We start from the raw sequence: 26,988 nt of genomic DNA on the forward strand, positions 1-26,988 counted from the left end.
GGAGTGCCGTGTACTTGACGTTGACAGCTGCTCATTACACTGTTCTCTGGTGCCTGTTCTGTGCTTGTCCTCAACAGTTGAAGTCACATCTCGCTTGGCTAAAGTTGAAAAAGGAGAACAGGAGATTTGTTTAAAAGAAAACACTATTTCACAATAAATAATATTCTCTGTGCATTTACAGTCTGAATGATGATTAAGTATGAAAGCTGGAAAAACCAGCCTTACAGCTGGAGGCTGGAATCGTTGTCTGCATGTTCTTCCTGTTTACTCCAACATAAACACTGTTTCTGTTCATATCTGTCTTCGGAGAAAGGAGTGAATCTGAAGGAAACTTGACTAATACTTGGAGCTATTGTCTACCATCCGACACAAGTCTTTTACAGGAATTTGAAAGACTCCACATTCCTTTCTGTATGTCTATGTGGATCAGCTGACCAAAGATGCTACTTGATATAGTTGTCAACGAGTTGTCTTTTGCCTGTCTCACATTTCGACGCCTTTTTAACCAGGCCAGTTGATCCACCCCCATATTTTGTCAGCAGAAGTTACACAGAAGTTGTAGGAGGGAGGGTTTTTTTCTCAGCTGGTCTGGGGACTCAGTCTGTGAAACTTCCCTCTTTATGAGTATTTAGCCATTAGTGTCCCTATGCTGCCACAGTGAATCTCGGACTAGCTTTTTCTTTTTTTTAGCTGTGGTACTTTTTCTGAGTCTAAAGTCAAGTTCCTGGTTAACACATTGATCATTCATTTAAATGTTTTGATGAAGTCATGAGAAAATTCCATGTGTTATTTATACCTCCATGTGTCTTCCAACAGCTGCCTGACATCACCAGAATTGTGTTTTTCCAAAGCAAAAAGACTTTAACAAAATACCCAATTGTAATGCGTTAAAGTTTGATTAGCCGGAATACTTGGCAAGACTTAAATTAGGGGTTTTGAACATCAGTGTGTTGTAACTAAAACCGCTTGCGTGATATTTCAACCAAAACCAGTGGTTTCGGAACGGATTGTTATCACTTCCATATTTTATGTTTGATTCTGTTTCATATTTCATGGTAAACTGAAGTGAAAAGGCTGAGGTGTGGGCTTCTCTTTCTCATCACTTCATCATCACATCATGCTTCTCTGTCATTTGCGCAAAATATATATACATACTCTATATCATATTTATATACAGTATAATTACTTGGCAGTTTATTTAGAACACCCAGATAAATCTAATGAAATTTAGTAATTTTTATGATACAGTATCTAATGCAACAACTCTCTCACAGCCATACCATGACCTGAATTACATAGCATTTACATTTACATTTATTTCTGTCGTTGCTTTTCAGATAATAGTGACCTAATAGCCTGTATGGTGGTAAGTAAAGATTTCGGCCAGGCCCAGAGGTTCCTTGCTGTGGATGTGTACCAGATGAGTCTGGTCGAGCCAGAAACCAAACGCCTTGGATGGGGTGTGGTCAAGTTTGCTGGACTGTTGCAGGTAAGAGAAAATTTTGCTGTTGTTCTGTTTTTTAAATCAGTTTCTCAATGACTATGCCATCTTTTGTTAGCCAGATATTGTGAGTGTTGTCATGATGTTTCCCGTGTGTTTTGAACCTGTTCTATTAGTGTTTCTTTCCCCTTTCTTCTTCATGAATGTCACATTTATGATTGTTCCTAAACTTGTGAATGTACCTTATTTCCTGCCCCAGCTATGTATTTTCTGCTATATTCTGTGTGTTTTACATTCTATATCTCATGTTCTTCCTTCTCTCTCGCTCTCTCTCCATGTCTTACTTGCTGCTCCATCTCACAAACCCCATCTGTCTGCCCGTATCACCTCTCTCACCAGGACATGCAGGTGTCTGGTGTAGAAGATGACAGCAGAGCGTTGAACATCGTCATCCATAAGCCCAGCTCCAACCCACACGCCAAGCCTTTGCCCATCCTGCAGGCCAACTTCATCTTTGCTGACCACATCCGCTGCATCATTGCCAAACAGAGACTGGCCAAAGGTCGCATCCAGGCCCGACGCATGAAGATGCAGAGGATCGCTGGTGAGCAACAACTTTACACAGAAAATCTTTTTTCTTGACCCATTTGTCCCCAAAGTCCCTGGTCCTTCTCTGTCGTCTCTCTGTTCACACAAAAGTAATTAATTAATCACCATTTTTCTCCCAATTACACTTGCTCTTCCAATTAGTCCCTTACTGTGACATTTCCCCTTAATCTACTTAAATTACGTTCTGTATATTCCTGTGCTTTCTGTGTATGCAGCCCTGTTGGATCTGCCAGTGCAGCCCGGTTCAACAGAGGTTTTAGGTTTTGGTCAAACAGCCAGCGCTTCACCCAGTGGCCTGCCTTTCCGATTCTACGAGCAGTCAAGACGAGCCCCGAATGACCCCACAGCAAGTAGATCGGTGTTTGCCTCCGTGGATAAAGTACCAGGTAACTTCCAGATCACCAGAGTCTAATTCAGTCAATATAGTCAATAGTACAATAAAGCATTGGCACTAATTTTAGACCCCTTATTGACTCATGCGTGGTAAATGTTACTGTATTAAGAATTGTCATCATGAGTTTTAGAGGAAACTTAGTCAGAAATGTTCCCTTATCTTCAAACCAACTATTGATGGAGGAAGTGAAGTGGAAAAGGGTTTGTGATTTGATCTGTAGTGTCCTCTAAAGTTAGTTTTTTTTGTAAATGACATTACCCTTTTTGATGTCAAATATCAATAGGTGTAAATTGCAGTCAGTTCCTAACAAATCCTTCTCTCTGCTTAACATTACCTGCTGCCGTTTCTAAACAGAAAGAAAATCTTGCTTTCAAGTTCAAGTTTCAGCACTGGGTGAAGTGGAGATTTCATTTGGTCAATGTTTATCCAAATTTATTTGTAGCCAATATGTCCCCAGGTTTTGCGGTGGCTCACTGTGTGTCGCAGCACAGTCCCTCGCCCCTGTCCTCGCCCTCGCCCCCCTCCAGTGGTAGTGGAAGCACAGGAAGATGTGACTCTGTAACTGCAAGCACTATATCCGCTCAAAGCCCCACAGGTAACACTCACGTTACGTCTACAGTCCCTTCTTATAGAAATCAAAGTTAGAAATTAGCTTTTTTTTTGCCCCCCTCTAAATGCTTCAAGCGCAATTTTGTCAAATGTTGGGAAATACCATGTCTCTGATTTAGAATAAACTTCCATGTGACCTGCACTACCATAACAATATGGACATAATATAGTAACAGTATAGATTCTAAACCTGAAATTACTGAAAGTGAAAGTCGAATTGCATTGACCAATATTCGATTATTCGTTTCACTTCGAATCTTATTATAAAAGTATTATAGTTCTGAAACTATATATATACTGGCCTGGTTTTAGGTTTTATAAATGTTCATCTGTTTTTCAGGGGCATTAAAAGCCCCTATCCTGCAAATTTTCAAGGGCTATTTTGGACATTTCAAGGGCATTTTGCCCCGACTAAATTCCTTCTTTGATAGAAACTTACATGTAGAAGCACATATGGTAACTACTCACTGCGTCATAGTCCAGAATCTGTGTGTTCTAATGATAATACACAGATTCTGGTTTAAAGAGTTATTCAGTTTTTTGGAAAAACAGATATCTCACAGAAAAAAAATGAAGAGCCTTGTGATGGCTACATCACAAATGTAACGTCAGCACTATACCACAGTCACACACCCGAGTATTGGCCGTCACTATCGTACAGTCATTTCTATGTGGTTATCTTCCAGCACTCAACCAGTGATTACTTGAAATTAAATTCACAAGTAATCACTTGAGATGCATTTATTAGCCCAGGTTGCCAAAAATGCATGTTACAGGAGTAAGCAAGTGTTTGTGTTTACCTGTGCTGTTCCTTTGTATATGCAAATGCTCACACACATGTTTGCACTTGTTAAACTGGTTATAGAGGAAAATTGTATCACAGCAGATTACTGCCATTGATAATTCAGGTCATACTGTATGTACACAACACTTAGTTTGAAGCTGTCAGTCTCATGTTAACTCCACTGACTACCAGAGCCTGTGTTGTTTTAACTCTTATGTGTTGGAGTAAATGAGTAAACTTATACCAAGAGGGTGAAAATTAAAGTAAGTTAAGTGCAGTGGAACTGGAATCCTGAATCTTTTAGTTTTAAGTGCTAAACCTCTTGCACATGAGCAGTACTTGGTGTGCAGTGTGTTGTGAAGACAGTGTTTCAGACAATGGTTCACATTTAAATTAATTTATTGAGTTGACTCTTATTTGGTTGTACTCACAGGAGCCAGATCTTTTCAAATACTGTCAATCACTGTCAATCATTGTTTTAGGGACTATCTTCACTTTAAATGGTCTTTGCCTAATAACTGGAAAAAAGCTAAATTAAACAGTGAAGGGTTTGCTCTAAGTTTGTATAAAAAAAAAGGTTGTGTTGTGTAGTTTCTACTGCACCCTTCTACTCCGACGAAGTATATACAGTATGTTTACATGGTCCATGACGCAATACCACATTGTTGTCATGCTCCTCACAAACTACGCTTAACTAGTATAATAGCTAGTATCACTGTTGTTGCCGCCGCTTCTTGTGTCTTACTCTTGTGCAACGTGTCCACCCACTAACTCTTTTCTTGCTTCTTGCTTCTCTTGTACACTGATGACACAAAACAAGCTCAGCCTTCTTCTTTACACTATAAAGAATGAATGGGCTTTCTAAGTTCTCCTGAAGTGAAATGTTTTGCAAAATTCTGAAGATGATGTGGAAATTTATTTTACCCTGGAATGTTGACTGGTTTATTTTGAAATAGTTTCAGTTGCATAAATTGGTACATGTCATCTGTTGTCCAACTTATCAGCCAACCATACTTTTTCCTTTGTTAAATGACTGATGGTATACACAATATATCTTGGTAACAATAACCACCACACACACAGACACACACACACAGCCACTGCAGACTGCTCCAGAAACTTTGTCATGCTCATTAATTGCATCTTTGCATTCACCAATTGAAGCATGTTTTAACAAGTCTGACAGCAGATGTGTCTGTTGTTGGGGTATGTGTTTGTCTGTGTGTGTGTACTTGTACTTGTTAGTGCTCGTACTTGTACTCTTCTGGCTTAAATACTGACTTGTCAGGACCAGTAGTCTTCATTTAAATTATAGTTAGAGTCAGGAAACAAGAATAGTGTTAATACATTGGTGGTAGTGACACATTTTTAAAATACGGATGCTGCTGAATATTCCACCTGGAGCAGAGCAGGTCAGCCTCGCTCTCTCTCTACATTGAGGAGACTTTGCTTTCCTCTCCTCTGCAGAGAATCAAACGCGTGCATGGATTTACAACAAGGTATAAACATTATTGTGTAATTCTACTTCACATTTGATCATTTTAAAACTTGGTATACGACGAAGCCCTCACTTCTCTCTATTCAGAAAAAGAAACATATCTTTTGAGGTTGTGCGAGTCCTTAATGCAAATCTGTGCCTCAATCTGTCCTCTCCTCCTCTCCACTAGATGATGGCACATTTTTGGAGCACACTCCACCGTTATCCTCAGGTGGAGGAGGGGAAGGGAGGGGTGGAGAAGTAACTCTAGGCTACTCATCTACTCCTTCAACCCCTGTCCCAACTCATGCCCTCGCCCCAAGCCTCACGCCAGCTTCGCAGCCCACCATCTCCCTCCTCACCGACAACAACGCAGACAACCTCAGTGTGGAGTCGCTCACGCTGCTGCCGCCTGCCGACTCGCCGCATCTGCACCCGTGCACCAGCCACCATCCAGCGACGCACTCCCTCCAGAGACCAGATGCCTCCATCGCAGAGGAGGAAGAGGAGGAGGAGGGCGAGAGGAAAGGAGAGTCAAGAGAAGAAGAGGAGTCACTGACGGATGAGACGGAGACAGACGTGACCGTAAAAGAGGAAGCCACGACGACAGAGTTTGTCACACCCGCTGACGAGGCAGCAGAAGGTGAGGACACACATTCAGAGGTGGATAGCGACTCGATCTCCGCCGCACAGCTGCAGGCGAGCGATGACTCCATAGAGAACGCAGAAGATACAGAGCCGCACACTGAAACACTAGACTCACCTGAGCTGGATTAAACGTGTTAAACATCACACACGTTCATGTTTATGCACTTAAAATCGTCTCCGACACACTCGGAGTGGGCATCAGTGAAGTGAGGTAGTGTAACTATCCTGCTTGGCTGCGGTATATTTTCATGTTGCGATGTGTTGGACTTGTGTGATGTGGAGGCGTCTTTCTCAACATTTGTCTTTGCACATGAAGAGAGAGACTCGTTTTTTTATGCACAGAGAGAACGCAAGATAACGGACACTGGTCAAACTCAAGGAAGGCTCAAAGCCCATTTGGGTTTTTGTGCACTCGAGTGTGTCCTGTCGTGTGTGTGTGTGCACGCGCGTGTGAGATTGTTTTTAGTGCGTGTTAAAGCGCACAACCAGCAATGTTTTGTACTCATCCTGATCGATTGTCAGCTTTATTAAAGCGCACACACACACACACTGGTTTTGCAACTTATGTTCATGCAACAGTGCTATAATGCTAAGTATACAGTGCACACACAGTCAGCTACACACAGTCAGGCTTTTATTCTCTCTGCATGTCACACCCATTAGCAGTTACTGCCACCAAGAACTGCCGCTGGATTTGTGTGTGTGTGTGTGTAATGTAAATCTAAAATAATGATCTGCTTATTTCTTATTTTCCAATCGGTGCCCATCATAGATTATATATTAAATTATCTGCAACACCTTTAGCGAGGAGGTGGTCATCTTGTGTCCTGCGACTAAATAGCTTCTTCATATGTGGGCAGTTGTGACATGAAGTGTGTAAAAGCTTCTATTTCTGCTCCCATCACAGACGAGTCCCTGGTTTCCAAGAACCGAAAGGTTTTGGAATGACTGTGGAGATAAAATCGCGTGCGCGCATTCACAGAAATGATTCAGTGACTCAATAATCAGCAGAATTGCCGGCAAAATAATTGGGTTTTAAAGAGCCGACTGGAGCATAGGCTGCTAAGTAAGTGGTACAGTATTAACACATGAGTTCATTGAGTAGAGATTGGCGATCTCTTCAGTCACTTCATTTATTTGTTCATTTTATGCATGTTTTTATAGTTTGAAAAAAACGCGGACGTTTCAGACATATTTCTCTGAAATGGGTGAAACGTTAATTTGCTTGATTGAGTGAAACTCGTGTGGAGTCTGTGATGTTTATCAACTTCAAAGACTTGCGACAAACCACGAGAAGTAACATCTTAACAGCACTGTTGAATGTACCTGCTGGCTGCCTCTCAGGTGCTGCCGAACTGACCTGACCTTATGTTTACTCTCCATGTAAATGGGGATGTGTTTAAATGTCAGCCTCCTCTCTAGAATTTGATGAACTCTTCTAAGCTCCAGTCGGTAAATCAGTACAAGTAGAAGTTTGTGGCCAATTCCCCTCAAACATTTTACAGCATGAGGTGTGGATGATAGTTTTAATCCCAACATGAGCCCACGGCTGTGTGATACTGAGGGAAAAACCCAAAGAAAGTTCAATTTTTAAGAACTAAGGTCAGCCACTAGGGGCAAACCCTCTCCTCTTCCTCTTCCTCTTCATTAGATTGATCAGTTAAATTAAGCTTAACAACTGCAATAATGTTAAGAGCTAATCAGTGGGGGGGGGGGGTTGAATGTAATGAGCAACTTATCTTTAAGAACAGCAGTGTTAGTTGATCACCTAGAGAAAATGCCGTCAGTGTATTTTACCTTCATTTCTGACTTGATATTTAACTTGTAGGAAAACAAAGCACACGCAGACCGTTTGTCCACTTGTCTTTTTTTTCAGTCCTTCATTTGTTTTTCTCGCCTCCGCCTTTGTTTTCCAGCTCGCTCACTCTTTTCTGTGCCGTGGTGGTACAGCTGAAGTCTTAACGATGGGTCATTCTACTTTCTTAACACTGTACAGTCATCGACAACTTTATAAGTGAGAAATTCAAAGCAATACAATCTCTCCTTCATATTTCCATCCCGCTATTGTAAATAACAGAGGAATGACAGTGGTGTTTCGCTGATACGCTGAAGAGAATCCATTGGCACCGTTTGTAGAGCTGATTGTGAGGGGTTGTAGGAACGCGTCGACCCGTTGTTGTGCTCCGACGTGCCTGAGTTTCACCTCTGCAAACACGCCACGACAAGCTTCAGCGATTAGGTCTCGGATTGTAGTGTGTGTGTGTATGTATGTGATATTTTCTTTTGTTTGTATCTATGCTCTGTAAATGCTTTTGGCTTTTAAAACTGTAATTATTGTTAATGATCTAAAACAGAGGAATAAATAAAGAACTGCAATAAATTATTCTACTTAACAACAGTGCTACTACAGCATGGGCATTTTCATTGTGTTAGCAGACAGTATAGGGTTTTTCTTTCCTCCTCCCTTTCTTCACACAATCACACTCCAGTAGTAACAGCAGACGAGGTTCTCCTGTGTGTGTGTGTGTGTGTGTGTGTGTGTGAGCAAGAAAACCACAGGAAATATTAGAAAACTGTTTTTTAGTGTGTGCAAACTTCCTCACATTTGGTTTACTGTTATTTATAGTTTATTTCAATGCATTTATTTCAATGCATTTACATTAACAGAAGGTTTGAGTATATCAAAGTTTTATTAAAAATGAATTTAGTTTGATGCACTTTAATCAGTATTAGAATGGGGTTGTAAAAAACAAAAAAAAACAAAGACAAAAAAAAACCTTTAAACTCTACCAAAGTAACATCTGTCAATTCCTGCGCTGCAGTTGTGATCTCGAGTTTCAAACGTGACTTTGAAGGTGTAAAAATGATACACATTTATTCATCTGGCTCCAAATAAAAGTGTGTCTGCCAGACGGTTGGAAGGATAAGATCAGGATGTTGATGTTACACTTTCTACCTCTTGAGTTGTGTGTCTGTGGCTGCTGCAGGAGCCCCTCTGTCATCTCATGGTCTGTAAGTGTTTCTTTTATCGCGGTTTCTCACTTCAGGGAAGTCTGGCCGCTGTGTGCGTAAATGTGTATGGGTTCCTGGTATTGCCACAGCACTGATATGGTTATGTTTGTGTGTGCGTGCGCGCATCTGCACACTTGACAAACCACTGTCAAAGCATCATATTGACATTTAGACTGATTAGTAGGGCTGTCTGTGTCGTCGTCTTGTTCAAGTCGCTGATGAGGTTTTTGAAACCAGATCTAAATGACTCTTTTAACACCTACAATCCTTGTTTATCCCTGTTTGTACTACGTACATTGTCTGTTGTAATGGTAAAGATTCTAAAATTAAAAGGGTTTTTTTTTTCCCCAGAAGGAGCAGCTGCTGCAGTTGTGTAGCTAATGGAGTTCCTCAGAACTAAGCTTAAAGGAATACTTCACTGATGAGCCTCAGTTTCCCCTGAGTTGAGAAATGTCTTCCTTCTTTTCTTTGTAACGTGACCACCAGTGACACTTGGTCCTGTTAGCATAACTGTTTGCAAAGATGGCTGTTTGAATTAGTGTTGTGGTTTCAAGTCAAGTGTCACTGGTGGGCGCGTAACAAAAAAATGGGGAAATTCGGGGGAAACTGAGGTTGGGAAGTGCAACTTTTCAAAAATACTACCCCTATTCTATTCATACAAAGCACTCCTTTTATACGATGACTGTCGTTTTTGTTTTAAATTGTATTGTCTCCCATTCATTCTTGGTCATCATTCTGTACTTTCTGAAAAGTCCCTTGAACAAGAATTGGTGGCTAAAGATATCCTGTGAACTAACCTGAAGAAATCTGGTGACTAATGATGGGATACAGGGAAGTCTGATTCTCCATTACTCGCAAATAACCTCATTTACAAGAAACTCAGGCATAGATCATAAGAAGGACATCTCCAAGAAAAGCAAGTCCAAGAGTGGACTGCTAGATACAGAGTGAATCATCTGTGGAAAGGCTATATATTCATGCATTCATTCATTCATTCATCTTCTACCGTTTTATCCTCCACGAGGGTCGCGGGGGACGCTGACATAGGGATAAAACCGGGGCAGGTCACCAGGGCCACATAGAGACAATGCTATATATTAAATTTGAGTAATGAGGTCTCGTCTGTGTTTGTGTTTGTGTGTGTGTGCCAAAAAAAATGGACATTTTGATCTTGTGGGGACATTCTGTCCAATTTTTTAATGTTTTTCAGGGTTAAGACCTGGTTTAAGGGTTAAGTTTAGGCACTTAGTTGTGATGTTAAGGTAAGGTACTCAGGGATGCATGATGTTAATGCTGTGTCCTCACTAAGGTATAAAGACAAGTTTGTTTGTGTGAGTGTATGTGTTTAAAGAACACAAAAATCCCAGTGGTGCAAGATTCTAGAGAAATCAGCTGTCTCTAAACGGCGCACTTCACCTTTCATTTCTCAAAATAGTCAGGAATGCCCTTCAGAACACAGAGCGCTGAAGAACACTTAACTCGCTCATCTCAGTTTCTAGGTAAAGCTTCAAAATGTGATGGTTGAAAAAAAAAAAAAAAAAAAAGATATTGTAATCATTGCATCACTGACTCATACTCCACTGTCACCTTCTTCCTCAAGATAATTATATCCTCAAACTAGTCAGACTTTACTTGAATCGGGCTCTTAGTATTATACTCAGTATGACTCAGCATGTATGTCAGCTACATTTGGCAAGACCCAAGAGAATGAAGTAAAAAAATCCCCAAGAAAAAGATCAGAAGCCTGATGGTAAGGTTTGGTTAGAGCATCGGTGTTCAGGTTTGGTGTGAGGGAAGGATTAGTGGCCAGTTCAGATTATAACCTCAGATTAGGAACAAGGAAAAAGTGACCCATAGTCTCATAATTATGTCATGAAACTTCAAAATGATTCAGCCTTCTATATTTACACCGGTCTTCTGATAGTGTTAGTTTTAATTTTGTTACTAATGCTAATGCATCTTTTTATTACTAAATAAATTACTGGAAGATTTAGAGTGAACCTTATTTATTTGCTTAGTGGAGTTATATCTTATTGGTTTAATCCGTACAAATAAACAAATGTAAATAAAGAGTTCAACCTGTGTTCATGAAAGGCCTTAAAAAAGAAAATAGGCTGTGCTGTACCGTCCTGAACTGTACCAATTTAATGTTGTCTGAACTGGATAATCCTGATTTTAGGCTGCAATTAACCACAGTTTATTGGGTAGTGGCACCCTTTGACCCAAAACAATAGAGACAACATGATTCAAAGGTTTAATTTCCAACCATTTCTTGTTACTGTACACCCTGAGGCATCACACTACCGTGTAGCCTGGTTCTGCCTTCCACATAAGCACACTCAGAAATGTATCATCCATTGGTACGGGGGGGAGGAGGGCACACTCAGAGGCCCCTGTACACGTGCCCCTGTGTGATAGATGAGCGTATTTTGCTGTTAAACACACTCCTGCATCTCGCGTGCTTATTTTTACCCACCCATTCAAGCTTTTCTTACACAATTGAGAAGCTCCTACTGTGAAATAGCAGCCTGTAATTTTTAAAACACTTCCATTGTACGTGTATGACTCATACACATACAATGGAAGGTCATATGTCACAATGCCGAGAACAGAAAGCTGATATTTCAGCCTTTTGTATAATAAACAATGACAGCACTGAACTTCCTCTTCAAGTACTGCCTCTCTTTTTGTACATCCTATGTTATCACATTTACATTTAATCGCCCGCATTACTTGAAACCCACTCCGCTTATTTAAATGAGTGTAATTTACGTACATCATACATTATTCATAACTCTAGATATAGATGTGATCTGTGACTGTAACCCTGACCTCGATTTCAAATGTTTCTGTCTAACCACCAACTCATAGAAAAAAAAAATTTCCCACTTCCTCGGTAGGAAATTTTAATCTCTACTGGGTTCTCCTTTAGATAAGTGCACTCACTACTACACACACACACACACACACACACACGAACGCGCGCACTCACACAGAAACAATCACATGCCTCATTATGTGTCACCTCTGCGCCTGTTTCTGGTAAGTGTGTGTGTGTTTCTAAGTGTAAAACTCCATTTACAACCAAAGAAAAGCCACCCACCTGCCACTTCACCCTCCAGAGATGAATCACTGTGGTGAAAATACTGTACTTCTACTTTATAACGCTTCCTGTCTGTCTGTCTGTCTGTCTGTCTTTTTTGTCTGAGACACAGTGTGTACCGAGTGAAGGCGTGTGTCCGTCTCACCCCCCCTGCTCCACCCTCGCCGACTCCTCCACGTTATGAAAAACAGAAGTGCAAATCCAACCAGGTCACTTTAAATATATTTTATTTCAAATAAAGTGGTAGAAAACAATAATAATAAAAAAAATATTATCAATGAATCTGTAACGACAAACATGTTATCTGCCTGGCAGAGACTTTTTGAACGCGAGGTGAGACCCACCTCGACATACAGTACAATAACGCCAGACCTCAGAATTCAGAACAATATCACAGTGGTTCCTGAGCCATCGGTGCCGGCAAACATTCATGTGGGATGTAAACTTCCGACAACATTAGAGTATTTATAATCTGCTACAAAAATAAATCCTGCTGGTACCACGGCCGGTGACAGATTCAACCATGATCTCCAAAAGGCCCCCACGCGCCTTAAAGTCCTCTCTTTTACTCTTAATGTCCTCCCACAATCCACTTTTAAATATGTAGGTGGCCACAAATGTGCAAAAGTTTATTTCTCTATTGCTTACTAGATTTTCACTTAATGCAACTTTTTCCAACTGTTTGTGCCTTCTCGTGATCAAACGGCGACGTGTCCATGTGCAAGAGGAATCTCTCGAGGTAATGTCAGGTGAAACTTCCGGTATGGACCCCGTCCGGCCGAAGACCGCCTCTGCTCGTCTGTGGAAGTGTCTCATTTTGCAGCTTTCCAGCTCGGAACACGGAGCTGATTTATGATGTAGCCACACGACTGCAGTCTTAACCTGCGTCCCATCATGGACAGGTTTAAGCCACGGCTCCAGTGAACTGGGACTTCTTGAAATAAGAAACAGTACTGTCAGAACTTTACACGGCAAGCCGATCATAGTTTGTACGGGAAGTCCGAGAGGAAGCCGTGGACGACGTGCGTGACCGGCAGCTCTGAAACCTTGCTTCCACCACTGCACAGCTCCATGATGCGCTTCCTGCACAGTTCCTGCAACGTTGGCTTCCATTTCCTGTACGGGACACTAAGGCTCTTTTTGGGGGAGTTGATGTAATGCTCCAGCAGGGCGAATAGCGTCGGGAAGGAGCGCGCGTTGCCTGCCAATGAGAACTTTTGCTGCTTATAGTCGAGGCGCACGCTGACCGGCCCGCTCTTGGCGTGGTAGGACAGAGTGAAGAAGACGTCCTTCTGCCGACTGTCGCGGATGAGGAAGCTGCCCAGTGGTGCGTCCCGCAGCATGCGGTGGGCATCCTCTACACCCAGGGGGCCCCAGTAGAAGCCACTGTGCTCGAGCTTAGCAGCGGTGTCTGTGATGATTTTGCAGTCCTCCTTGCAAGTGAAGGTGGGGAAGTGAGTCCGATACACAGACAGGACGGACGCTAGTCTCGGACCCGGCTCTGGAGAAGCCTGAGGCGGAAGCGGCTCGGTCTCTGCGCGGAGCGACGACAGGGACGACGACGAAGACAAGGACGAGGAGGAGGAGAAGGAGGAGGAGGAGGATGACGCTGATGAAGAGGATGACGCTGATGATGATGAGCCGGACAAGGGTGTCTTGTCATGACCTTCCACTGGGCTGTCGGCTACCATCCTACAGGGGAGAGTGGCCCCAAACCCTCTCCCATCTCTGACCACCACACTGTCATCCTGAGAGACACAGAGAGGAAGACAGAAGGATTATCATCCAGAATACAGTCGTCATTCAACAGGTGCCATTACTCATGTCATTTCCATGGAAATCAAAGACAATGGAAGTAAATGGTCTTTCACTTTTGTGAGTGTGTGGATGTGTGTCTGTTCCAGTGAGTAGTACTTTGTTATGAATGGAATGAATACAACATGTCAGCCACAGCGTAATTACTGTATGTCTACACACGCACGCACACACACACACGGCTTAACAGCTGTATTTTTCTTAGTGACTTGTGCAACAATAACTGAACAGCCAGGTTCTAATCAAACTTTTAGAAGCTCTTTTGACTGGAGTAGAATAAAAACAATTCCTGAATAATAATAGAATAAATAATAAATATACTATATGTGTATATATACATATGTGTATATATATATATATATTTTTTTATTTTTAAAGATAGAAACAGTTGCACCAAAGGGCACATAAACCCTGCAAAGATGACTGTTCATAAAACGGCGCAATCCTCCTTAAACTAATTGTTTTAAACCTGCTTTAAATTCAAGGAAAAGTTATGATTCCCAAAAAACCTGGTAATGATTAGGCGATGACGTGTGTGTGCGTGTGTGTTTGTTTTGGGGGTTTCCCCCCGCCCCTCATGGTCAGTCATGGCAACCACATTCAAATTCAAATGAAATTTGATATCGGTGAGTTCAGATCAGTTCTTTTCACGTGTCTGTCATTGACACTTGCATTTCTGATGACATTAAACCAGGGATTATATGAACACCTCACCCTTTATTAACCTTGACATTATTTTAGATCAAATAACGTTCCTCTCTCTCTGCACTGGGCCTGAAACAACTGCAACGAATACAGCCACGAATGCACTAACAAGTTTGACCTGCAAGCAAAACTGCATATGCATCATTCATCAACCATTTTGGAAAAAATAAATAAATAAAATCTTACCGTTTTGTTGCAACAACAGCGGCGCTTTTTAAAGATCCGTTCGTGTGTATTAACTCCACAGCGCCAAACTCGGTGTGTCCGTGCAGCGCAGAGATAATCCGCAGTGTCGCGGGTCACGTTTGACCGTCCGGAGGACACGTTACACCCGCTGGCTATGATTTACAGTCCGTCACTGAGGCTGTGCGAACATGCTGTGACCGTGTGTGAGAGAGAGTGAGTGTTGGATGAAAGGTAAACACTTTGTTTTTAAAGGAGAGCACAGTGGGAGGAGACGGAGCAGGAGGAGGAGGAGGAGGAGCATTCGCGGCTCTGGCTCTTCCTCGAACGCCACAGACGGGCAGTTTCTCTTAAACGGAACCGAAAGTGAAACTCTGAGCTTCAGATCGTCCCGTGCGCTTTTTCACTTCTTTTGAACTCCTATTATTAGGAGAATTTCAAGAAAGCCACAAAGCCACATGACTGCGGGACGTTTACAGAAACACAGGTGACAGATTCGACTCTTGGAGGCGTTTATTAACGACTTAGTTAATCCTGCTTACGTTTATTATCGCGGAGCCCTCAAAGGTAACAATAAAGCATTCTCACATCATGTTTTTTTTTCTTTTTTTTCTTCCTTATCGTTTTATTTCAGCTTTCTATTCTAAATATTTACGCACATGAACATGCGTCAATCAAAGCAAACGAGAACAGACTGTGCCCGGTATGTCGTGGGATGACCTTTGTCACATCAGAAGACACTTTATCAGATTGACATATCAAAGTTAAAGGTCCTTATCTGACGTCTCTGTCAGTTTATAAAGTAGATGGAGCTTTTTTTAAATGAAAAACTTTCCAGATTGATTCATTAAAATAATAATCCGATACTAGACAGACCTTTAAACAATAGTTACAGTGGAATCTCTTTCAGCCCCCTGTTGGTTTCTGAGTATCTACCAAAAGAGAACGTATTACCCGGTGCATGACCTAGTTTTCTCTCCCCCTCGATCTTCTACCTACTCTCTCACACAGACAGAGAAGAGAAAAAGAAACTTTGATAACGCCTGTCCCACACTAGACGATTTTCAAATCTGACTTGTTTTTAGAACATGGGCGCCCACAGACACAATAAACTTTGTACCAGATTAGGTTTAATCTTAAAAATTCCTCCCACAGTCCAAAAACATGCATATTTTGGGGATTAGGTCAATTGGACACTCTAAAATGACTGTAAGTGTGAGAGTGGGTGGTTTTTTTGTCTCTATGCGATGGACTGGCGACCTGTATGTAGGATGTACCCCGCCTCTCACCCTATGTCAGCACCTCCGTGACCCCCATGTGGAGGATAAAGTGGTAGAAGATGAGTGAGTAATCCTGAGAAATCACAGACTAGACGATCCAGTCAAGACACAGGACCACACACTAGGCGTTTTAATCGCACCATTTCATGGGAGGAGATTCCAGGGATTTGGGATCGCGCAGAAATGTGCGTGATTTAACGTGACTTCAGAAGATAAACAGACATGGAGGATGACAAACTGTGGATGAAGTACGCAACGTCCCTTTCCCGGTCAACATCAAACATCTTCAGTACTTACGATCTGAAATCGCGAAGAGTCGGATGCGTCCGATGGCGTCAAAATCTCAGCCATTAACTCCTCCCACTACAGGATAATTTGGCCAGATAATCTGCTCCTAGGGCCGACAGTTACTTGTCCTGAAACATTGGAGCTGCTTGGTGAACGAAACAGCAGCAGCTGTGATTGGCAAACATTTTCAGTATTACGCGATCATGTTCACATGAGGCCAAAATTGTGGTTCTGTTTAAGATATGATCGTCCAACTGAATCCTCCTCCCACCCGCGCGGTCGTGGCACACAAAAAAAACACAGCTATACTGAGAAAACAGTGAGTCATGTGGAGCTGATAGGGTTAATCGGTGTTGTGTGAGCTCAGTGGTTTGAATGGAACAGTTGACAGATTAATTTCTAATAAGAAAATGTGTTATCAGATTACTCAAAGGGTGCTGACACTTTCTGCGACTCGTCCACTCATGTAATTCCCTCTGAGTAATTTCTTGATGATTAAGTTCCTGTGTGTGGACATTTTTAGCTATTTGTAAATGTTTCGGTCCTGCTCAGCACCCAGTGTTTAATTATTTTGACTTTTTAAAAAAAAAAATAGGGTTTCATGGCACATTTGGGGCAATTTCTCTCTGATAGCCATCTTGTGACATCGTGACAGTCATTTCACTCTTTTGACTTCCAGCATTTTATTTCATCACATGTCCTCGCTGGGCCATTTCCACAGTGTATTGATGCAACTTCGGTTCCAAATAATGCAAACAACATACACGCCGCAGAGTCATCCACCCCTCATCGCACGCCAGAAACAAACGGTGGAGAAAAACACAAAGCAAATAATAAAATACTAATATTAATAGTAGTAATAACATGTACAGGATACAAACACATGCATATTTAAGCTCCCCAGGTCACGCCCGACAAATAGGACAGAAATGGTTGCCACGTTTTATTGAATGTTGTAGATTTGAGAGAAGCATTATGTGTTTTAAGTGTCTCCATAATATAGTCCTTCTTTTTCTGAAATGAAGATGTTCCTTTTTACATGAAAATGGCACTGTGTTGTCACTGGGTGCTGCTGATAGGTGTCAAGTTCTGCCGAGAACTGCAATGCATGGATCTTGTGTAATATCACAGTTATATACTTCCGGGAAACATTTGAAAAACAACGCACCAGAACTTTATTTTCTTATGGCAGCTCCAAAAAGACGCAGCCCAGAGTTTTAGTGGCATGACAGATGACACATTGTAGACTCTTTCATATGTTTCTTCCACTCTGGTTACTTGACTTATGTCTGTTCACTCCTGAGACGGACTTTATTTGTGAGTGAGTGTCATCTGTTTCACATGAAGGCCATCATAAATCTATTTTTAATGATTTCTATTTATATGAAGTGCAATCGGTTTGCACCAGAATGAAGTACACTGAACTCATGCGGGATTAAAACCTCTGCGTGTTTGTTTTTTTAAATAGTATCTGAAAAGAAAACAGTTAAGTCATACTTAATATAGACAGTATTCAGTAATGTGTGCATGATGCATATGCTTGTAGTGTGGCTGCACTATATTTTGACTGTCACTGTGGGTTTGGTGCCAAATATTTCATGCATTGCTCTTTTACAAGTTCAGGAGAAATGAAAATTAAGAACAGCCTGCTGCTGCTGCTGCTGCTGCTGCTGCTGCTGCTGCTGCTGGCAAACATGGGCATCACAGTTTTAGCAACAGAGAGGTGGACTAAGCCTTTGCTGGTCATGCTGTCGGGTTACTAAAGAGCAAGTCAGACAAACTGAAAGTTAAGGAAATGCTCATGTTTAAACTGCTTCAAGATCACAGACAGGCAAACAGGTGAGGGCCACAATTAGAGAAGCTGTGTGAGGTCATAACGTCCACATCCTGGTTAGTTTCATTTTATCAGGACTTAGTCAACTAACCACCACCTGTGAGCTCCTCTATTTACTGCATATCTCAGTTAATGTCCACATAGACACAGCTTGTCTTATGTTCGTCTTAAATGATAGGTACACATGTGCTCGTGTACTCGTGTGTCTCTTCTTGCAACTAACTTTCCGTTGTTTCTAACGCCTGACACTCACTCATTTCTATTTTGTAACGCTTCATGAAGAAATGATTTGCGTATAACGTCGCAGGGGCCTGACTCCTGATTGCCGGCATGTTTTTACAGTAACTGGGGTGTTGAATGCCGTGCTTATAATGCAAATATGGTCCTTGTGGAAGACACACGGATCAGTGTTGCCTGATCCATGTAAGGCGGGTGAAGCGTTGTTCCCTGTTCTGCTCGATTCTGTTTCTGTGCTGTTGTGTTGCACTGAAGAGTTGATCAAAAACACACATTGGTGCTGTTTTGCCTGCAGCTGCTCTCCCTGCTCCTGTTTGGTATTTTCTTACATGCACTGCACATCTTTTTTACATTTTCTATCATGTAGCACTGTGGAGTACGCAGTATGCGACGTGTACCCCTGTGCATGTCGCATATTTGCTGGTGCACATGTGTGTCGTGTTCCATGAGTTTCATTTCTGTGAAACAGGGAGACACACAGGAGACAGAAACATACCCAGATAAACAGAGAGCCTGTTGTGTATACATGCAGATCCTTGCTGACGGCAGACAATAGGCGTGCGTGTGCGTGTGTGAATGCAGCGATTCTTCTGTGTTGTGCAAAGAAAATGCATGAAAAAAAAATAAGATTTACGTAAAAACCTGTGTCCAGGATGACCTGGAAGCAGTTTCATTTCGTGAAACAGGTTATTTCAGCAGTCGTTTTCAAAGTCTTAGTACTCTTAGTTCGATTTTGCATGAATCATTTGAGTGTAGCAGGGTTCGGGGATGGATGCAGAGCATTGATGTTTGTCGTCCTGCAGCAATGTTTGCATGTGTAGTGCATCCTGAGATGTGATTATTATCATCATAATGTGTAGAAGTAGGAGATGAAATGACTCAGTGTGATTATTGATTATTTTACTACTTTATTTACATCTGGGAGAGATAGAATTGTATCCCGCACCTCTCTGCAGAGATACTGCTTTGCACTCAAGAAGTGTCTCAAAGATCACATATATAGTTTTACAGGGTCGCAGACACGTATCATGATGCGGAGCAGGGCCAGTGTTTCTGTGGGTATGTCCTCGTGAGGCTTTGTGTATGGTAATGTGAAACCTTTGTATCCCCTTAAGTATTCAGTTACTTAGCTCATTCTATTTGTTTTCTAAGCCATGTCTGCACCTCCCCGTGGGAAAGCAAAAACCAGTGCGTGCGTTTGTCTTCATAATCATTTTTGCTCTATTAACATTTGTGCTGATGGGAAACGAGTGCGTCGTTGCTCGTCCTCTGAAAACCTCCTCTCCCTCATTCTCATTCCTTGTCTTTAAACTCATGCATGCGGTCATGTGTATTACAGTAAGTGCTGCTTCATTCCTCCAAGAGCGAGCCGTTATGAAGTCTCGCTGCAGAGCAGAACATACTTTCTACTTTCAATATGATGACCATCAGGGTCATGTTTAAATGAGATAAAGCCTTCTCTCTTCTCGCTTCACTTTCACTTTGCTGGTTGTTTTATAGGCCACTTTACTCACGCTATATTACTGGTGTTGACAGTGATAAATAAAGAATCGTTGCTACAGGAATTCTCCGGTGTTATCAGCTAAGACACGATAAACTACAGCCAGCGTTATCTACCTCGTGAGCGCTTTAGAAATAAAACTTTTTATTATTATTATTCTGAATGACCTTTTACCTTTTGTTTATTATATAATTTAGGAGAAATCATCACAAAGATACAATAAGAGATAGAGATAGACCAGCAGCAGATAATAAAAGTAGATGAGAAATATTATTCGGATCCCAGTAAAGCTTCAGTGTGTCACGAAAACAGAATCAAACCGTAGTTTGAGTGAGTTCCCACAACAGAGATTGAAGTCTGTCAGCGCCGTTCGACTCTCTGTGTGTTTCTCAGTGCAGCGGTGTTTTGTTTGTGTGTTTTTTGTGTCTCGGGTGACACACAGAGTGACGCATTTCACCTCTCGACTGACTGATGGAGAGAAGGAAGCTGCATGCATACAAACTTGAGATCAACGAAACATGAGTGAGGTGAAACAAATGAAAGATTTGGGTTAAGGAGTTAACCCTTAACCCTGGTGACAGAAGTTAAACACTGGAGCTTGTGTGTAGAAATGACATTGCTTGGTTTTCATCTGTGAATCTACTCAGTCAGTTAATAACTGGTAGCCCAGATCCTAAAACTGCAGCTCTATCATTGCAAAAAGTGAAAGTGTATCAAGAGGACGAGACAAGAACTGACAAGAACTTGGCAGCACCTGGTTTGTTTGTAATCCAACCCAATTTAGCCGAGTCGTTCCTTTATTCCTTTGTCAAAACATGATTCATTACGGATGAAAGTGGAAGTTTAGAGTTGCAGTGAAATGAGAAGCTGTCTTTCAGCAAATTGTCCCTACTTATAATAATGAAAATGTGGATGTGCATTGGGGTCATTTATTGTTATCAAATCCACAAAGTGGAAAACACAGACAGATCTTGTTACCAAATCTGTTGTGCAATAATATAAAGTCATTTTAAGGGAATGGGACCATAAAGCTAAATGTGAAACTAAAAAAAAAAAACCACGTCTTCCTTTAACTCCTGATGTTTATAGGAAGGATATCAGGCTTTTAAAACGGGACTTTGAGTTAATGAATCATTTAAGGCCATAATAGTTTCCAGTGTTGCATCTTAACAGTTAACTCCAATCATGTGACCTTCTTGATTTATATATATATGTATTTATATATATATATATATATATAATTCTAATCTAGAGATGACATATTTACTCTTTTTTTCCTCAAAAAAAACCCAAATGTTTTTAAACCATTCATCCCTGAATTCATGCACATTTATTATGTACGTATAAATTAAATGTGGAAAAACGTTTAGTCCACTAAAAACTGGTGCTCTCCTTAGTTGTCCCTTAGTTGACAACATGCAGCTGTTCACATGAAGAAAGAAATGACTTGACGTGTTTGTTTTCTTCTCTCTCGAGCTCATCGTCTCACTCCTTAGAATGAGTAATTGGAGTCATCTCCCGCACAAATAATTGACGGAAAGCTCTTTGAAATGATGAACAGTTGCTGAGACAAGGTGCAAAGGTTCATCTTAACATCTGAGACACAGAGCGTATGGTAGAACGGTCACAGAAAGTGAAAGAATAAAGTCAAATAATAACACAATCACTTCCCATCAGGAATGTTTCTGATGAAACATCTTGTCAAGAATCAATTACAGGGTCCAAGAAAGACGTTCATTTCTTGTTAATGTGGTGCCATAGGGGATGGCGTTAGTTTTGATCAGGTGATATTGCAGCATTCACTGGCTGCACTGGCAAATAAAAACCAACACTCAGGAGTAAAAACAAGCCAACAACTCTGGGCTTGTTGAGGAGCTAAACATAGTACTGTTGATTGTTATTATTCACGTGGCTGTCATTTGCAGCAGGAGAGAAATTCCAGGGAAGGCCTTTAGAGTTTCCTCTAAGGCCTTTAGAGTTTCCTCTAAGGCCTTTAGAGTTTCCTCTAAGGCCTTTAGAGTTTTCTCTAAGGCCTTTCGAGTTTCCTCTAAGCGCATTAATACTACAGAACTTCTCAAAACCAGTTTTAGAGGAAGAGTTAATGTCTACTATTATACTGTGATACCGTTTCCAGTAAAAATCAGTCACACATGTAAAACCTCTTTAAGAAACAACACAGCACTTTCCTTTATAGTGTTGTTTGGGTTTATTGTGGTGGAGATGTCATCACAGCATAACAGACTCTTCTTTGCCGTGATTTGAACACATAATAATGCAGTTACTTATACGTCATATAAAGGCACATCTTTATATCAAGTGTATCCCAGTTGCCAAAACATTGTGAAAGTACAAATTAGCCAGATTTCAGTTTTAAATAGACCTGGTTGACAAATGTAAAAAAACAACAACCACACAAATGAATGAAGTTAATTCAGACTTATGTTATTTTATATGTGTGTAACTGACTTGCTTTGAATGACCTTAATTCATTGTCATGAGTCATTAACTAGTTGTTTTTTTGTGTGTTTTTTTGTTTAATTTGTCACAATTGGCAACTCGTTACATCACCCCTAAGAATCTGAACTCTCATGTTAAAGTTAATTTGACCAGCACCATGTTTACGTTCATCACCTGTCGCCAGGCTCCTGAACGACACCAGCTGTCAGTCACACTGGTGTCCACTCAGTGTCATCATTGACATCATGTTCTGCTGAAGACCTAAAACTAGAAAATGAGACCATGAACTCCCTCCAGCAAACTGGAAGACTACATTTTCTTCTTGCGTATTATGGTCTATGGCAGTGGTCAGGAATTGGTGGTCGGCTCGGACTTTCATATGGAGTTCAGAGCTTTTATTCTGAAAAAGATATGAACTTATTCTCATAGATTCTGTTGCGAGAATTCACAGTTAACCTCAACTAAATGTTTGGTTTGAAGAATACAAATGAAAAGACTGCTGTTGTCATGGAAACAGCCAGGTTTGGGGAGTAAATGTCCGCGAAATAACTACTTACATATGTGAGGCTCAAAGAGGAAGCAGTAATTCTTAAAATTGAAATGATGCACAATAAATATGAACAGTACAGTGTCTCACACACATTTGTCTTCGTGACAAGCTGCTGATTAAAGACAACGTCCACATTATTGTTAATTTAAAGCTGCAGATGTGGGGTTTTTGTCTCTGACTGAACACGTTTGAAGGCGCTTTGCCAAGATGTTTTGGCCCAATATTCAAATGCTTACAAAAACAAAATTGGCTGATTCCTGGACTATGGTTTGTCAACCATTTTATTTTCATTTTCTTATTTTAGAACAAAGTTTTTGTTGTTTGTGAGAGTAGCCAGAACTCCCCTTGAAAGCTGAGTCCTCTTCACACATCACTCACATCTGAAACATCACAAAAAAACACTTTGAAATGTAATGGTATAGGAGAGTAAAGTAAGATAAAGGAAAAGGGTCTTATTTTGTAGTTTCCCCTCCCTGTATATTTCCCTGGCTAGACTTCCTGTTTTATTTTGTCACTGTGTCTTGTTTCAGTTGCTTTTGTTGTAATTCAGCTCAGAATTGTGCCTCGTGTGACTGTCCCTGTATTACATGATGATCTGAGTTGTGTCCTGCTCTTGGCTTCACGTGTGTACAGTGACACATGAGTATTATTTACACTGACAAACCAGTGCGTTTTTAAATAAGTTCTGATGTTCTTCATGTGGTCATAAGGTCAGACTCCTGTTGATTGATAACATTTTTTTTGGTCTGTGTCACACTGTCGCTGCAGTCATGCTGTCTGCAGCAGAAGTATGACGTGTGTTCTGCCCTTTGACTCACTTCTGGAAAATGTAATCTGTGTTTTAACGTAGAGTGAGTCAGGTGATCCTGGACGGCTCGGCCCGCTGATTCTCAATGGGTGGTAATCTTATGTCCTGGCTTTTGCCGTTTTCAGCTGCTGAGATTATTTTTCTGGCTCCCCCCCTGAGAACCTGATATTTTTTATTTATTTATCTATATAAACCACTGTATGAGTTGTCCTGCCCTGCCTCTCACGCCCCCCAGAGTGAATTACTTAGCAGTTGCTCCGACAGAACTAAACATCCTGTTACTTCACGTACTCCTGCTCTATATGATCCCGTTGGCTCAAATCCTTTCATTACAGAGGCTTATCGCATGCCAGAACATGTCCAATGCCCAACGACAGTAGGATACAGTTCACAGTTAAGGAAAGACACATGAGTCCCTCATGCTTCATCTGAACATTATCCTGTTTGGCTTCCGAATGCTCCAGTTTGTTTAAAGTATGATTTCTTGATCTCTGTATGTTGACGATTGTATTATTTCTGTACTCACCAATTCCTCTGTTGTTATTCCACACTCCTTCTCCCTTACACTTACATCACTGTTAAAGCTCCACTACTTTAAAAACATCTTCACCTCATATATTTGGACTTGGGACATTAATCCTCTCTTTTAGTGAAATTAGTGCAACTACGTCTTATGTGTAAATGTGCCAGATTGAGATTGATAAAAAGAGGAATAAGCTACATTGAAGAAGTCTTGGAAAGAAATCCACTAGATAGGAGACAGGGACGTCCCCTGCCCCTGTCCTGGTAGCACTCGGTAATTCTGGATTGTGTTGTGCAGGGTGTTGGCACATTGGGCGTCATCATTGTCCATTTGTTTCATCTTGACAAATTGCATGCAGTGGTTAAACGTGTTCGCAGACCTGTTTGTCCGTCATCCAGATGTGTTTTGAAGTTGGAGCGTTGCCAACAGTGACAGAAGATGACACAGTGTGCCAACATGCGCCGCCTTTGAGCGATCACAGTCCTCCTCTAACGGTTTGAGATGTGGAATAGCCACATTGTTTGCACTATTTCAGAAAGACTGAATCCCTTGGTTCAGCTTCCACACTTTCTACCTCCAAAATAATCTCAATTTCTTTTTTAACATTATCCCAAAATCCTTGTATAACCGGGCAATCCCAAAAAATGTGCGTGGTGTCTCCGATGTTTCCACATTTACGCCAACATAACGCCACGTTGGGGCTTTTCACATAGGAAGAGATGATAAAGGGAGTATTCAAAAATCTGACCTTCACCTTCCATTCAAATTCTTTCCACAGTTGACCACTAATTCCCTTATGGCAACTTGTCCATACGTCGATCCATGTAGAATCTTCAATTATGACATTCAGTTATAATACCCATTCGTCCTTAATGTCGTCGTTAACCTCTTATATATGTAAGATGTGTGTTTTTTCGTTGGGAAATGCCTCTCCAGAACACTAATAACGTACTCTTCTATTTCATTTGGGTTTTTGCTGACCAGCTCTCGTTCCTTATGGCTTGTGATATAGTGCCTTATCTGGAGGTACCTATAAAAATCCTGTGATGGGAAGTCGAATTGTGCTTGAAGTTGATAGAATGGTTTGAATTCTGTTTAAAAAGTTGATTAATTGTACATAGACCCTTATCGGCCCACCTTCTAAACCCGCTATCCCACACAGAGGGTGGGAATTCTATATTTCCTACATATCGACTCTGGTCCCCTGAGCATTTTTTTCACTGTTGTCCAGACTTTTAAAGAATGTTTTATCCATTCGTTCTTTATTTAGATTTTACTGACTGACTTTGTATCGATCAATGGTAAAGTATATATATAAATAAGTATATGTATATATGTAAATAAGGAAATGCACTCTCCTGAGTGTATCGCTCTCATAATTGTTCCTCCACCCTCATCAGATGTCAGCCGATATAAACCCTGCCTTGATTCACATGTGTTGCTGCAAAGCGTTCTTGGGTTTTTGGGTTTCACAATGTGCAAATGTGGATTCAACAACAACATCTCGCCCAGATGAGAATGTCAGAGTGAAACAGAAATTGAGCCACACCTGGTTTACTGCTTTTCAGTTAGTTTGTTGAAATGAGGACATGATTCCTCTTGAGCTGTCGTTTCCTGTTCTCCCTTCTTGGAAAAGGGTCTGCAGCACAAGAAGCGGCAGACCCTTAAAGCTGCAGCATGCTCTGATACGTGGCTCTGCATTGAGCCGCTGCACTGTAAAGCGCTCCATTTTCTAGGAATGTGAAAGTGAAAGCTGCACCGTGAAGCTCAGCAACAGATGATGTGACCCAGAAATAATTTCTGATTGGCTCGTTTCCTTTATGCTGCTCTCATCTTCTAAACCTTTTACCTTTTAAGTCAAATTGTAGAACTATGAGGTCCTGGTGAGATGTTAGAAAAATAAGGACATGATTTCCCTTGAAAAGTCTGTGTCGCCGTCACAAGAATAATGAATTCACACTGAGGTAAAGCGACGGCTGTTTTGAGTTAAAGGAATGCTTTTGATGCTGATTTTGAGATGTTTCCACATAAACAGCAGTTAGCGGTAACAATGGTTATTTCTAGCATTGACTTGCATTCAGTAAAGCACCATGAACAGCACGTCCCAACTATCAGGCCTGATCTCCTCTCTGTGTGAACAGATAGTTTCCAATGTTGGTCATTATCAGATCTCAGGAGGAAACACCTGATATCTCTGTCTGATTTATCTTTTACTCTTTTGTCTCTGGTCTGCTGTGAGATATTTCATTGACGCAGTCTTTTTTTTTTCTAAAAAAAAAAAAAAAAATTAAATAAGAAACAGGGTATACTTCCAGAGAACGAAAGTGAACACATGGACCATATCAACATTAAACTGGAAGTGAAGTCAAGCTGCTGATGGAAGCAAAAGTAAAAAAAGAGAGGATTGAATCGCGACATGTCAACAGAAAACAGGATCACCTTGCCAACATGCTATGATACACTCTTTGCACCAGACTGGCTCAATTTCTTGGCTTGAAAATGTGGCCCAACTGATGTAACTGAATAGTCCTGTCTGACAATTTTTTGTCCCCTATTTAAACGTACAGGGAAGTAGCTAAAAAAACACCATTCACACATTAAGAAAATAAAAGGAATAATTGATATTTATTTACATTTACATATATTTCTATCACGTGTTCATTTCTATATGATGGCCTGTTACTTTTTCATTCATTCATTCAAGTCTGGTGTGTATTGCTTTATATATAT

General features: G+C 41.1%; 2 protein-coding genes across 4 annotated transcripts in view; one reads left to right on the forward strand and one right to left on the reverse strand.

Moving 5' to 3' along the window:
• Positions 1-8,360, forward strand: part of clec16a (C-type lectin domain containing 16A) — a 29,295-nt gene extending 20,935 nt beyond the window's left edge. For all 3 annotated transcript variants that reach the window (XM_058652601.1, XM_058652600.1, XM_058652603.1), the window contains exons 19-23: positions 1,338-1,489; positions 1,841-2,045; positions 2,266-2,436; positions 2,902-3,039; positions 5,505-8,360. In XM_058652601.1, the coding sequence (XP_058508584.1) occupies positions 1,338-1,489; positions 1,841-2,045; positions 2,266-2,436; positions 2,902-3,039; positions 5,505-6,091 (1,253 nt within the window). In that variant the 3' untranslated portion in view covers positions 6,092-8,360. The remainder of the gene's footprint in view (positions 1-1,337; positions 1,490-1,840; positions 2,046-2,265; positions 2,437-2,901; positions 3,040-5,504) is intronic.
• Positions 8,361-12,924: 4,564 nt separating this feature from the next.
• Positions 12,925-15,086, reverse strand: socs1a (suppressor of cytokine signaling 1a). Its single transcript, XM_058653663.1, has 2 exons — positions 14,784-15,086; positions 12,925-13,825 (listed from the first exon to the last, which is right to left on the reverse strand). The coding sequence occupies exon 2, from the start codon at positions 13,766-13,768 to the stop codon at positions 13,058-13,060; it is 711 nt and encodes a 236-aa protein (XP_058509646.1). The 5' UTR covers positions 13,769-13,825; positions 14,784-15,086; the 3' UTR covers positions 12,925-13,057.
• Positions 15,087-26,988: the final 11,902 nt, after the last annotated feature.

The sequence above is a fragment of the Solea solea genome, chromosome 16, assembly GCF_958295425.1.
Source record: "Solea solea chromosome 16, fSolSol10.1, whole genome shotgun sequence".
Taxonomy (NCBI): Eukaryota; Metazoa; Chordata; class Actinopteri; order Pleuronectiformes; family Soleidae; genus Solea; species Solea solea.

What these genes read in the sequence shown, in the direction of transcription:
- socs1a (XM_058653663.1), bottom strand. Translation starts at nt 13,768, where the DNA reads ATGGTAGCCGACAGCCCAGTGGAAGGTCATGACAAGACACCCTTGTCC.